Source organism: Etheostoma cragini, chromosome 10, assembly GCF_013103735.1.
Source record: "Etheostoma cragini isolate CJK2018 chromosome 10, CSU_Ecrag_1.0, whole genome shotgun sequence".
Classification (NCBI taxonomy): domain Eukaryota; kingdom Metazoa; phylum Chordata; class Actinopteri; order Perciformes; family Percidae; genus Etheostoma; species Etheostoma cragini.
This window is the reverse complement of record NC_048416.1, coordinates 18,430,289-18,444,935: the sequence shown is the minus strand read 5'-3', so window position 1 is coordinate 18,444,935 and position 14,647 is coordinate 18,430,289. Positions and strand designations below refer to the sequence as shown.

Below are 14,647 nucleotides of genomic sequence, written 5' to 3'. Positions count from 1 at the left end.
TTAGTCAATTTGCATCTGTTTTCAGTAATTTTTCATCTTTTTCTGGTCATGTAGCATATTTTTGTGGTTATTAGAAATGAATTTGTGGTTGTGTGTGCATCTCTTTGTGGTTATTTTGAGTGTCTTTGTGGTCCTTTGGAGTATCTTTGAGGTTATTTTGTGTCATTACGTGGTAGTTTTCCACCTCTTCGTGGCCCGCTGTCCCATTGGACCCCTGGGCATGTGCCTCATAGGCCCGTCAAGTAAACCTTCCATGACAGTGTCAACCTGTTCCAGTCAGGTTTTTGAATGCTGTAGTTGCTGTATTGGACACTATTTGTTAAAAGTAGACAAAGTTGCTTTCACTTTTTCCTCCCACAGGTGTATGAGTTCATGGAGAACTGGAAAATGTAGGCTCACTAGTCAATTAGGTTATAAAACCAACACTCTCCTTGTTTCTATTCCTGGACTGCTGCTGTGGGAGATCTGTGGGGTCTGCTGCCCCCTTGTGGCTGAATGCCGTCTCCTCTGATTACACAACAGGGCTGTGTGTGTGAGTCATCACCCCCCAGTGAGGACAGATGGGAGGTGTGTGTGGTGTGTTTGTGTGTAGGATTGGGCGGAGCAAACAGCAGTGGACTGTGAAATAAGGGCTTTCCCCTTTCTCTTTTTCTCCCTCTCTCTCTTTTTCTCCTTAGTTTTTTTGTGGGTCAGGAGAATCAGTTAACACACAAGTGAAGAGCTGTGACAGTAAAAATACAACAGAAGGCTGCAGAGCATCAGTCTCGTTTAATTGAAACTGCAGCCATTTTGCCTATCCGCTCTGATTTCAGGATGTTAGGATGTTGATACAAGATTTTCCTCTGCTTCTTTCTGGCATAGCAATGAAAACTTTTAGATTATTAGAGAAGAAAGAACTCTAAATGGGGCCGTGAGCTTTCTGTCTTCGCATTTTACGGATTTGCTGTGTAGCTTATAAGAGATTCCAAGCTGCAATTTAGGATTCGACAGGAAAAGAAAGTCCATTATTGGAGTTTTTACTTTACTGTACTTTTTATTGAAAAATATGATGACATACACACTTTAAAATATACAATTTAAGATGAAGTGTTAGATTGAAAACTTAGATTTAGTAAAAACATTTAAAACTACTAAAAAATTATATTTTGACTTTTCTCTCTTACTGGGCCCCCTAGTTGCAAATGGGCCTAGGCAGGTGCATAGAAGGCCTATGCCTAAATCCGGGCAGGGTCACATCGCAGAGTATTTGCTCTTTGATTAGGTGGTGGAAGTACGATTTAAAGGCAACTTTAAGGCACATTAGGTCAGAGCTAGATAATGGTGTGGCCTATCAGAGAGCTCAGTATGGCGTCCCTGTTTAAGACTGTCTCATAGTCCTGGATTGTCCTGTAGACAAGCTCAGGGAAGCGTCTGTGTATTGCTCTTTAACAGTGGTGAGGCACGATCCAAATTTTCTTCAAAACTTGCCATTTTCTTGATCAACTTTTTAAAACACAAAGGTTTTCAGATTGTAACACTAAAAACTGAGAAAAGCAGCAACTCACATTGGAGAATAAAAATACCTATAAGAATGACATTGTAATAACTTTCACTCGGACACAGGGGAAAGGTATAATGTTTAATTTGGGTTTAAATCTTAGACAAAAAAAACAATACAATCAGCAATGTGACAAACCTCCAAAAGGCAGTGATGAAGAGCGTGAACATAGGAGTGAAGAGTGGAAGGTGAAAGAGGAGCGTGGGATTGCTAAGGTTTGATCTGAGTGGTTACTGAATCACATCTGTCAACAGGAAACAGGGATGACAAGAATAAAGTGACAAAACAGAGCAGAACCAAAGATAAGGATGTAAACTTGGGAAACCAAATTAATCTACTGAGACTGGGCGTGAATCATTGCACCTGAAGGCAAACAGAAAACATTTCACGTAGATTTGTAATCCCCCTGAACAGATTTGAAGAAAATAAAAATCCTTTTTTTTACACGTTGACCACATAATGATGCTGTCAGATAGGTGATAAATAAAAAATGACAGTAAACACGATATCCAAGGAAACTGACACATCAAACCCAAACAAATGTAACTAAGCTAATTATTTTATGGCTCTTATGTACTTGTGAGACAGTACTGCTACAAAGTATCAATGCATTTGTATATTGTACTGATTGCAGATAATTGACAGAAGAGTGTGGCTTTCCTTGGAAATCCAAAAGCTAAAGAGTAACATCACAGTGACTGGTTGAAATGCATCGACCACTTTTGTTTTACAGCTTTATTTCCTTTTTTGCATCTGTGTTGCTCTCTCTCCCACTTTCTCTGTGTCCCTCTTCTTCTTCTTCTTCTTCTTCTTCTTTTCTTCTTTAAAAGGTGTACGGCCCGACATAGATGGAGAGTCTGAGGGCAGAGCTGGTCTGGTAGTTGCCCTGGTAGCTGAGCAGAGGGTTAACTGACACCATCTCCAGGTCCAACGTGTACTCTCTAGGCCCTGACACAGCGCGGGCCAACACCAGCATGGCACTGATATTATTGATTTGCTGGGGGAGAAAAAAATTATGTAACTGCACACATTTCTACATTCTTTTTGCATGAAGAAATAATTGGTTTTTGTGGGAAATTCTGTATGCTTATTTCTTGCCCAGAGTTAAATGAAGAGATTTTCTCATCTAATTAAGCGACGGTTTTCTTTGCCGGTATAAACTGTCCCACCCAAACAGGTAATAAAGTACAGTGAAGGGAATCTTAATCAAACCATTTATACACACAATCCTGAGAAGAGGTCTAAATACTTAGTCAAGGGCTTTCTGTTTAAATTTATGTTTTAAGATAAAGGACACATTTTCTGTTTATAATGCTAAAGCCTTAACACAGTTTGTGGGACCATGATAAATCTTGTTTTCAAAAATAGACGAATTGAACTACAGCATCTTGGGACAATAAAATTCCTTTGCCACTAACCAGATTTTTTTGAGGGGTCTGACTTAAACACATCGTTATTCAGGGGGAACAGAAAATGTATGTATACTTTATTTGACCTTCTTTTTTTAGGAGTTAGCTTGTTAAGGTGCACTGTTATGAATGAAAAGTGGTGTGTGACGTTTCAAGTCAGGACAACACTGCCTGAAAAAGTCCAACGTTTAATAAAAAGTTAGTCCCATATATCTATCGAACCCAAAACTAGAACTTTTTCTTACAGTCTACTACACTTTAAACTCCAAACAACCATCAATCATCAGTGATAAAATGTAAGCTAAGATTTTTAGTTTATGCCACTTTATACTTCTCCACTACATCTCAGAAGAAAATATTATTATTCCATTACTTTTATTTGACAATTAAAGTTACTAGTCACTTTGTGGATATAGATTAATAATACAACACATAAATCATCTAATAAATTAGGATATATTATTATAGTTTAGTAAAGTAGTTGAAAACATTATTACACACAATAATTATAGTTTATATAGATACTTTAGGTATATTTTTATGCTAATACTTTTACTTAAGCAAGATTTTGAATGCTGGACTTTAACTTTTAACAGAATATTTCTACACTGTAGAATTACTGCTTTTACTTAAAGAAAGGTTTTGAATACTATCCACCAAATTTCAATCATGTTCGTTAACAGCTCTCACCCTGATGTAGAAGTCTCCATTTTCATCTCCAGAGCGGATGCGGAATGTGTTGTAAGCCCCCGGAGAGACGCTGGTGGCCTGAATCTGGAAGATGTCAGAGGGGACAGAGCGCTCCGAGGTGATGCTCATGTAGCGGTGGACGATGGAGAAAGGCAGATCTCGACAGACAGGCTTGTTGACTTGACATATGCAGCGGCTGGACACATACACGGGGAAGCAAATCCACTTTAAGTACAATAACAGCAAATTGTTTGGTGCAGAAAACATTGACAGTAGTTCTTACATGAGCCAGCAGAGGGAGTAATATGATTGAAAGGAAAGTCCTCCTAAAATCTAAACAAATATTGAACAGTAGCCATTTTTTCCCTCATGTTTTTCTGAAACCCATTTTATACTTCCAAATCATCTGGGATATGTTAGAAGTGACCCACACCTGTTACCAATCCAACATTTGTAACAGTGTAATGGTTTTCTTATTGCACTTGGACCATGTTCAGAAGAAAAGGTTGTAAGTTGGACTCATATGTGGAAAAAGTAATTGGTGTAATCTTGTCGTTTGAGCTATACTCTATACAGGGCCTGATTCTATTCTGAGCTGATGGCCAGCACATATTTTAGTAATTGGGAAAAGGTGTGTGAGTGTTTCACACACAGCTTTCATGAGGTGTCACTCACTTCTCAGACACCTGTACATAAGGCTCTTGGCACCGGTTTGAGTCCACACACTGGTATCGTCCATGGATATTCACGCAGGTCTGTGTGTCGGTACACTGATGTTCACCGGTTTCACATTCGTTTATATCTGCAGAAAAAAAATAACTGCTGATGTTTGATTTGAACAAGGAACAGGACCAGAATAGAGCCGCTGTCAAAGAATGAATAAGTAAGAACTCAGTGCAGCATTTGTGACTCTGAAAGCCCAGAGAGGAAGGTGTTAGGGGGAGGAAGGTAATGGAGGCGGGTGTGCTTACCTTGGCATAGTCTGGTGCCTTGCAGCTGGTATCCCTCTGGGCACACACAGGAGAACTTCCCTGGTTCATTGACACACTGGTACTGGCACAAGTAACTGGAATAGCTGCACTCATCAATGTCTGTCAAGTTAAAAGTTCAGGTTTTATTAATTGTTTGCAATTGAAAGTGGAACAGGGACAGAAAACAGAGCAGATTGAAATCAATGAAACTGGGTTTGTAGTTTGTATTATCACTAATACTAATCTGTCTTTACAGACGGAGTTGGTATCTTACCGTTACATGCAAAGCCATCAGGCCCCAGTTCATATCCCTGGTCACAGCGACAAAGGAAAGTGCCGTACGTGTTGTAACACCTCTGAGAGCAAGGGGCACCCATGTCACATTCATTCACATCTGAAGGGAAAAAAGGTAGATTTTATAGATAACCTTAAATCCTGTACAACACAGTCAAAGAGCACACACATCCCAAAAACAATTAGAGAATTTCAACATTTAAGGCAAAAATATGTTAAAGGCCCTGAAAACACATTTTCCCCAGTCAGCTTGTTCTGTGCGAGATGGGGTCCAAAATTAACCCATTCAACTGTTTTGCTTTTTATTTCACACAAGAGATTTCTGTCTGTTGTTTTCTCACTAGTGTAAAGAAAGACAGGCTCTGTTGGAAAAAGGTAACGCAATGTACAGTCTGTGAACCGGTTAGAATTTATCAATATTAAATGACAGCTGTGGGATTGTTGTTAGTATTAGTCACTATCACTGTCATCAAATGTGATCATTCCACAATAGATGAAGATCATTTTTTCCTTGAACTTTAACTGCTAACTATGTAGTCATGGACAAGTAATGTAAAAGAGAAAAGGGTATTAAAACGAGTATTACACAAATTTAGCATTGCACTGCTGTAACATTGTCAGACTCAAGATGGACAGGTTTTTTTAAAAGATCAAAATTGATGCAGAAGCTAAATTGGCTTCTTTACCACACATTCTTCTTCCTTGCCAAAACTTGAGGCCTACATTACCCATAATACAATTCAACCATCGCCAGATATCTGGTTGTATTATGGTAGTGGCAGCAGCTAATGTAGTCCAAGCCACTAGCCTCAAGCAGTGATGAGGAGCGGACCAAAGAAGTCTGGTATGCTCTTACTAACTCCCCTCCCCCAGATTTTGATTTAATTTTCAAACTTGTAGTCTTCATTTTCACCTGGCGCTAACTCACTTAAGGCAATTCATCAGACTTCACACAGCCCCCTTTGAGCCACAAAAGGCTTCATACTACGTGTTTAAAATTTGCAGCAGCTTTTCCCAAGGCTTGTAAACAGACTTTGATGTGCAAAATCTGTGAAGTTGCCCTGTATTATTTTAAACCATATTTTCAAAGGCTTTCATTTTTGTCATTTGTGACTATGCCTGAGTAAGATCTCTGTATGATCAAAATTGATTGAGAGTTATCGGTAAAATGTAGAGACCTTTTGCCTGAAGTCAGAGACATTGGCTGTAACTTGTGAGTCTTATGATATGTTTCAGAGGGTGGCACTCACCAATGCAAGATCGGTTGTTTCCTGCCAGCTGGAAACCAGGTTCACACTGACAGGAGAAGGACCCGGGGACATTAACACAGCGATGTTGGCAGTACCTGTACCTGCACTCATCGATATCTAAGAGAGAGAACTAGAGTCAGAAGAGAGATATGTGCATTCCTACAGGTTATCATTATTTAATATTTCTCCTAGTCCATGTAGTAAAAAGAAATTGAATTGCTGTATTTAAGCCTGTTTAGCTACACTAGTTAAAGGATACATTCATATTATCTCACCAATGCACTCTGTGCCAACTTTGCGGTAACCATCAGGGCACTGACAGGTGAAGGCACCCAGTGTGTTGATACACTCCTGGCTGGGTTGGCAGTCATGTTCTTCTCGCTCACACTCATTGATATCTGTGTTTGTTGGTGATATGAAACACACATTGAAAAAAACTATTATTATTATTATTATTATTATTATTACATTACTATTGCTATTGTGAGCAATGGTTTGCATCATTCATCATGGAAAGACACAGTGTGACTGTTTAAGGGCAGACGATGGTGACTCTGTTTCCCTCATTTGCAACGGACAGCTGATAATATCATATCATGTTGAATCATGTTTGCTGTCTCAGATGAACACCTTGCCGTCCTACAGCGCAAATAGGTTTTAGCTGCAAGTCTGATTCTTAAAACACAGCAGCTGTCCTCGTGTAAAATCTTCCACATTCCTACGCTGTCTGTCTGCACCCCACTGACTCATATTCACTCACACCCACACAATTTTCACCAACATGCAGTCTCCAGTCCCAACACCTGCTACAGCCACCTGTCGCTCGCAATCTGTGGCCACAGACAATAAACTTACAGAAACACACACACACACACACACACACACACACACACACACACACACACACACACACATACACACACACACACACACACACACAAACCCACGTACACACACACACACAAAACACATACAAACATGATTAACGATCACTCATCCTGTGGCCACCTGTCCACCTTAAACCCCAAGACAAACAAACCAGACACCCACCCACACAGGTGTCTCCCTGCGGCTCATAGCCTAGGGGGCAGGGGTTGGTTTCGGTGGGCGTTATGGGGGGCTCTGGGGCCGGGATGACTGATGCAGAGCGGGGAAGGCACAGGTAACCTCCATAGTGGTTGAAGCACTTCATTTCCCCTTTGCAGGCATCTTGAATGGTCTCACACTCATTTATGTCTGATGGGAGACGCAGAGACAAGACTTTAGGCTCTAGCCAAACTTGTTTGGAACAAATGCACTGGACAGGACAGAGCATGGAGAGCAACAGGATGATCACAGCTGTTACTGTACATAAGAATTATGTGGTGAAATGGAATAAATGCAGGAAAAAGAGCTTTACCTTTGCAGTGCTCAGTCTGATGGTCCCAATGATACCCATCTGTGCATTCCTACAAAGAGCACCAGAGAGAGAAAGAGTGTGTGAGAACATTCTGAAAAGAAAGATGTGAACAGGCCCTCTGAGCCAAGTAGTTGCTTAATGTATTAATAAGACATAATAAACCCCTAGTAGTGGGACTTTTAAAAAGAAGCAGAGGATAGACGTGTTTTTGTGTAGGAGTGCCAAAAAGTTGTCAATTAACTATTTTCCTTATGCCAAATGTCACTTCCAAAAAAATTATTTTAAGGCCCCTGCTTGGAAAAAGGGTCATTATCAATCTGGAAAGAAATACATTGCTGTGAGCTGCATGGAAAGAAAAACTGAGGTCTGAAGAAACATGGAATAAAAGCTATAATTACCCCCAGCTACGTCTACTATAAAATGTTGGAAAGGGAAGCTGCTGTGGAAGAAGATGAGGAAATAAGAAATGAAGCAAAGAGAGAAGAGGATTTAATGTCACCATTTCAACAAGAAAAATGTGTGACATATAATGGAAGAGAGGAAGATGGAAAGAAAGAAAAAGGAGTAAGAGAGGAAAAGAGAAGCAGGCAGAGAGATTTGTCCATCCTTACCGTGTAGATGTCACTTTCTGTAGGTGGCTGTGAAATAGCACTGTGGAGGAGCCCAGTCACACATATGCACACGCACAAGATTGACACACAAGCACCCTGCATACTAAAGCACGTAAAACATGCGCACACGCACACAAACACACGCACACAATGCCACACAGGTAGCGCTGCTTGAAAACGATGACAGAGGCAGCCGAGCGGTGGTATCTGTATTTCAGAGGGAAAGACATCAAAAAACAACATTAGAAACCCAGAATTCACAAAAAGGTTTGATTTAAGTCTCAAAATACACCAGTGCTGTAAGCTGCTCCCACAGCTGCAACGGATGAACCAACTCCAAGCCAAAAGCACTGGAGCCAGTTTTTAAGTAGTCAGTCAGAACACAAACAGCATCTCGGACTTGGTTCACGGTTTGTCATCCAAACAGTTCCCCCTTGGTTTCAGCAGGAATAAATGGAATGAATCAGTCTGCCAGGTTAAAATATAAACATTGTGACATTCTCTATCCTTCAGTTGAAAATAAAAAAGTCAACATCCCAGAAATACTTTAATATTAGCTGACAGACTCTTGCCGAGCGCTGCCTCCAGAGGTTCAGTTCACTGTGTGTCAGAGCAGTAAAGCACATACATCCTGGTTATTTGTTGCATATTTCACAACGGCATCTCCTGCTCAGCTGCTTCCCTCTGTGAGATATACTTCAATTTAATTACTAATCTTCTCTGTGGATACTGTGTTGTCTTTGTAATATAAGAGGGCATCTGTCTTTGCCAGTGGTGGAACGTAACTAAGTATTCAAGTGTTACTTATTTTCAGCGACTATCTACTCCACAACATTTCAAAGAGTTATCAATACACCTTAAAAAGTAAGGGAACACCATAATTCCTGCTAAGTGATGGTTTGACCCATCACTAGACCCCAACTGGCTTGATAGGCATCTTCATCTAAATGTCATGGTCCACTTAGTAGTCCAACCACCAGTCTGACAGGTAGCCACTAGCAGGCCCCCTGGTTCGAGAAACCTTTCTTGAATTATGTCCCTTGACCTGTCTCACCAAATAAAGGAACAACAAACCTATTGAGCCTCCAAATAAACCAGACAACCTGTTAAACTAACTGGCCTACTTAGCTAATTAGCATGCTAACCCTGTGCTTATCCACCAACTAGACTAAACAACAAACAGCATGTTTAACCCCACCCAGCATGGTAACAGCTAGTTAGCTTAGGGGAAAACTTTTTTTTTGATGAAGGCAGTATTTTCAATTTGGGTCTGTTTGCAGAATGACAGGCTGCAAATAAATCCGTGTTTTCAAGTCCCTTCTATTCACTTGGAGGTTAGCTGTCCTTGACCTGAGATGCACCTGGTTTAGCTGAAATCTGCTGGAAGACGCACAAACAAACACTTTATTATGATCTATAGATTGAATTTTTTTTGTGATACATTTTTTTTAAAACTTTTGTTAATTTTAAGTTAACTGTTAGCAAACTGTAATTTTACTGTTAACAAGTAATTTAATTACATTTAAGAAAATACTAGTGCTGTATATTAACAGTTTATTGTTACACACATTATAGGCTATCCCTCATATACTATATTAGGTATGGGTAATGATTTAAAAAATGTTTGTAAACCTTTAAGAAACCATTTTTTAAACATCTATAAACATTACATAGATAGATGGACCAGACTCCTAACACTTTGTTAAGGGTTACTAGTCTATAAACATTACCTGGATGGCTATTGTAAAGTTGCAACTGATGTGTTTCAGTTGTTGGTTAGTAAGTGCTTGATAAAGCACATATACTGTATATATAAAGTATATATATACTGGAAGTTAATATATAAATATATATGAATCATGTTTTCATGTAATGTATTTGTAATCTCATTGTTATTGTTATTATTAATATTATTTATATTTAACATTTATTTATTCAGGGTAGGTTCACTGAGAGGAAGCCTCTCTTTTGCAGGAACACCCTGATCAAATTCACAGAGTTACACAGTCATACCTGGCATATCATACAAGCTTGCATCTCTAACCTTTAGGCCAAATATATATATATATATAAAAATAAAAATGTATGTAACGTAATGTAATGTAACTTATTATATTATACATACATTTTAATTTTTTTATTTATTGTATCAACGGTTTACAAACCAACTAGTAACCCTTAAATTGTCAGGAATATCTGGTCCATCTATTGATGTTTTAAAAATGGTTTCTTAAAGGTTTACAAACATTTTTTAATCATTACCCGATGCCTTATATAGTAAATGAGTGATACAATTTTTGTAACAACAAACTGTTCATTTTCAGCACTAATAATAATTAGTAAACATTATTAATTATAATTTAATTGTTTGTTATCAGTCAAATGACTGTTTGCTTACAGTTAAATGACAATTAACTAAAGATTAATTAACCATCAATTTACCCTCTCTTAATAATGGTTATTATAAAGTATTCCCCAGAAATATTGTAGTCTTTACTCTACTACATTTATCTGAGAACTCAAGTTAGTAGTCAGCCTACTTTGATTTTACATACAAAACTTGGTAAAGTTGTAACTTGTCCTGCAAAAAACTAACCGAAGAACACCTTAAGTTTAGTATTTTTTATCTTCTTTGACAAGATAATAACTTTATTAATATATAAACATAAGTTTGGGCTCGTAATCTTTCAGGACCTCTTATTGAAAGTGTGCATTAGGCATAATGAGTACTTTCACTTTAAATGGTATATAAGTTAATTTTGCTGGTAATACAGTACTTTTACTCAAGTAGAATTTTGAATGCAGGAGATACTTGCAATGAAGTTTACACTGTGTGTAAAGGAACTGAGTACTTTGTTACAACTTTATAAAAAGAGTAGTGTATTTTTTGGGCAGATTCATAGTGTATTATGTTTGCTGAGTATTCTAAGCATTCTGATGGACTGGGCTCTTCTCCCAGCAGAGACACAGCCACCCTTCAGTCAATGTTCCTGGAGAGAAGCTAAAAGTGTTTAAGCTGACTCTAAACATAAACAAATCACCTATTCCAGCTCCCGCAGAAAAAAAGTAGAAAAAACAGGCCAATTGAAGGGCTGCAAGAAATTCTGAGCAATTGCTGTTTGTAAAGTCAGTGAGCTCCAGTTAAAATATATGACAGGAAAGTCATAACCACTGCCTGTCTACGTGCACAAACACACACTCTAATGTAAGCTCCAGAGGCCACAAATGCAGGCAGTGCTTATTGTATTTCATTTTGAGACAAACAGAAGGCCGCAGGGTGACGTGGATACCCTCAAATACTTGATGGATGACATCACAGGCCATTTGTGGCCTTTTACGTGGTGAAAAGCAGCAAAACATGCCCCTCACCCTATAGGCATAGGCAATAACACATGCCACCATGCAATCAGACAGCCACAATACGTGACCCCTCTGAATTGGCCCAGCGGACACTTACAACCAGCAAGAATGTGACCCACAACCACCCAAAACAAACTGACCATCTGTCTGGGGTCCAGTCACTCACTACTAAGAGTGGGCAGCAGGGATTCATGGGTGTTGCCCTGATGCCGCTGGAAATCAAGTGGCGGTGGACCTCTGGAATGCCCGTGGCAAGAATGTGGGCGCCAGTTCCCAGATAGGCTGCCCTGCCGTGGCAGTGGTTCCCACAGTATCAGGTTCTGGGAAACCCCCCATGGTTCACATAAGGATTTCTGGTGCCAAACGTCCAGCCACTGCTCCCCTAACCTCTCATCTCTCCTCGCTGTGTAGGAGGATGTCAGAGAATGTGACCCAAGAGCAGAAATCATTGTCTTGGTTTTGACTGATGAGAGAGGAACAGGTTGAATATGATACCACATCACTATAAAAAAAATAATCAGGAAGCACTTTGATTCAATGTTTTTGTCATTTTCCAATCAACAATGCTTAACGTTTGTTGGTTCCAGCTTTCACAAATATGAGGATTTGCTTATTTTTCTTGTTCAATATGATAGCAAATGAAATATCTTTGTGTTTTGGACTGCTGGCTTGAGAAAACAACACATTTTAAGATATCACCTCAGACTCATCACTCTTGGACTTTTAATTGGCATTTTGTACAGTTTTGACATTTGCCACACAAAATGATTAATATAGAAAATGATCAGCAGATCAATTCATGATGATCATTATAAGTTGTAGCTATAGTAGAAACCTCCACATATCACTGGTCTGACACCTGTTGTGTATGGTATCAACATACATCCAATGTAATTACCATTTGGGGCTTGCCTTTGCCTTAGTAACAGCAGACTGACCCATTTCAACACTTACAGTCAGCACAATTTAACAAGCAAGATGTTGGGGGGTAATAAAAGTGACCACATAGGGACCAGGGAAAACACACAGTTGGACCACACACACACACACACACACACACACACACACACACACAGTGTAAACTGCAGGATGGTCATCATGTGTTGTAGTGTATACACAGCTAACTTTTGTGTTGTTCTGCTCAGTTGTGCGTGGAGCCGCCTGAGAACATGGTGGCCCAGAGGACTCAAGCTGCGTTCTGTTGCCACTGTGTCAGTGAACCTGCTAATCCACAACTAGGGGGTCACTATGACACACACAAACAGCTAACTCTTATTCTGGGAGACGCCACAGTCAGTGATGAATAGTGGCCTGTGGGACAAATTTGCACACTGTAGTTGTAATAAATCCCTCTGGGGCGGTTCTGTTTTCTCAGTGGTGATACTGCTGTCTCCCTGTCTAAAGGGTGTTAAATGGCTGTATGTTTTAGTGTATGCATAAAATATGTGGCACAAGATGATGGGTTGCTCTCATGAGAACAGCGCTTCCTTCATGTAGCCTTTATAAAACGACCTGAGTCAGTACGGTGACGTTGAAGCTGTCAGATGTTAGCTATTAGGAGTATACTGTATGAACAGTTATAAAATACACTGTCAGATAGTCATAGGGCAGCATCCTACACTCTGTGATGTTTTTAAAAGGGTTTTGTGTGTATATTGTTTTACCTGTGACCCGTTTCTTCTTATTGTTCAATAGAAGCTGCTGCTTTCTCTCAGAAATTCACCCAAATTTCCATGCTGTGCATAGTTTTACCCCTCGAGTGACTAAACCGAGATTGTGACACTGACTTTAAATGTTGTACAAGAGGTGGTAGACTTTTTTGCAACATACTGTACAATAAGACATGATCTGTGACTCATTACCTCTCTCAGTCTCTGAAACACAGAGACTGTAATAGGAGCGAGAAGCAAACTACACAGACTATGAGCCACATTATCTTGGCTCTGTTCAGAAGCAAAGTGTAGCAGAGCTGGGAGAGCAGAGCAGAGCGGTGGTGCGATTGTGACGTGTATGGCCTGTACCAGAAAAGTGGGTAAGTGGTAGATCTCACCTCCGATATGTCTTCTTAAAACTGTTACAAACATGATAAGTCATTTACAGGTTCTCTTTTTGACACAAATATCTTCTAACATGGATGTCAGACATTATAGAAACAAAGGGAAACTCACAGATTTATCTTTTTGGCTAAGTCCCCTCCGTCTGACCGGTGTGTCCTTCTGCTGGTTGCGGTCGTCCCGGCTGAGTTGGCGTACAGAAGTGGTCCCTTAAACTCCTGCCTGTATGACCCTGAGAGAGTGAGTGGGGAGACCGACAGCTGGAGCAGCTGAACACATGCAGAGGGAGAGAGAGCAAGAGACGGAGAGGAGAGAGAGAGAGAGAGGAGAGAGGGACAGCCCATTCTTACCCTCCCACCCCCACCCCTCTGGCCCCCTGCACTGCCATCCTTCACTCTCTAAACCCCCCTATTCCTGACCCCCCAGGATGCAAATTCCTGGTCTGCGGCAAAAATACCAAAATTCCAAATCCATCCAAATCGCAGGCAGAACAACAACTCACAGATTCAAATACACATAACCCCCGCCCCCCCTCCCACAACACACCTGGTTTCATTTAAACTAAACCCCCGCAAAAGCCCCAAGCTCTCCCACCCTTTCCTCCCTCCCTTTTCCCATTTACCCCCCATCTATCTATACTTACCTCCCCCATCTTTTACTTTTTTTCTTTTTTCCATAAAGCAACTAAAGCCCTCACTCTTGTCCAATCTGACATGCTGGATATTTATAGCCGGAAAGAGAGAACTTAATGGAATGTGGACAAAAATTAGAGAGTGGAGGAGAGAGAGAGAGTGAAGACCTATTTGGAAAAAAATCTGTTAACTTATTTCTCAGAATAGACTGTATTTTTCTGGGATAAAATAGAGTGAATAAAATACTGTCATTATTCTTAACCAACTTTGCTGCGCTGTTTGTACATGATTAATCCATTATTGCACAATCGTTTTTCCGCAGTATTCTTCTTCCAAAATTAGCAGTCTGTTAAGTTGCTTATCCCACATAAGTTTTTATTAGTGCAAGTCTGACTCAACTTAAAGTCAACTTGGATTTCCAACATAATAAAAGCATTTTA

General features: G+C 39.9%; 1 protein-coding gene across 1 annotated transcript; it reads right to left on the bottom strand.

Moving 5' to 3' along the window:
- Positions 1-1,605: 1,605 nt before the first annotated feature.
- Positions 1,606-13,873, bottom strand: efemp2a (EGF containing fibulin extracellular matrix protein 2a). The gene is made up of 11 exons (XM_034884132.1): positions 13,690-13,873; positions 8,162-8,368; positions 7,551-7,599; positions 7,202-7,387; positions 6,427-6,549; positions 6,152-6,268; positions 4,882-5,001; positions 4,608-4,727; positions 4,312-4,438; positions 3,637-3,832; positions 1,606-2,534 (listed from the first exon to the last, which is right to left on the bottom strand). Exons 2-11 carry the CDS (start codon positions 8,261-8,263, stop codon positions 2,361-2,363), a joined length of 1,314 nt encoding a protein of 437 aa, XP_034740023.1. The 5' UTR covers positions 8,264-8,368; positions 13,690-13,873; the 3' UTR covers positions 1,606-2,360.
- Positions 13,874-14,647: the final 774 nt, after the last annotated feature.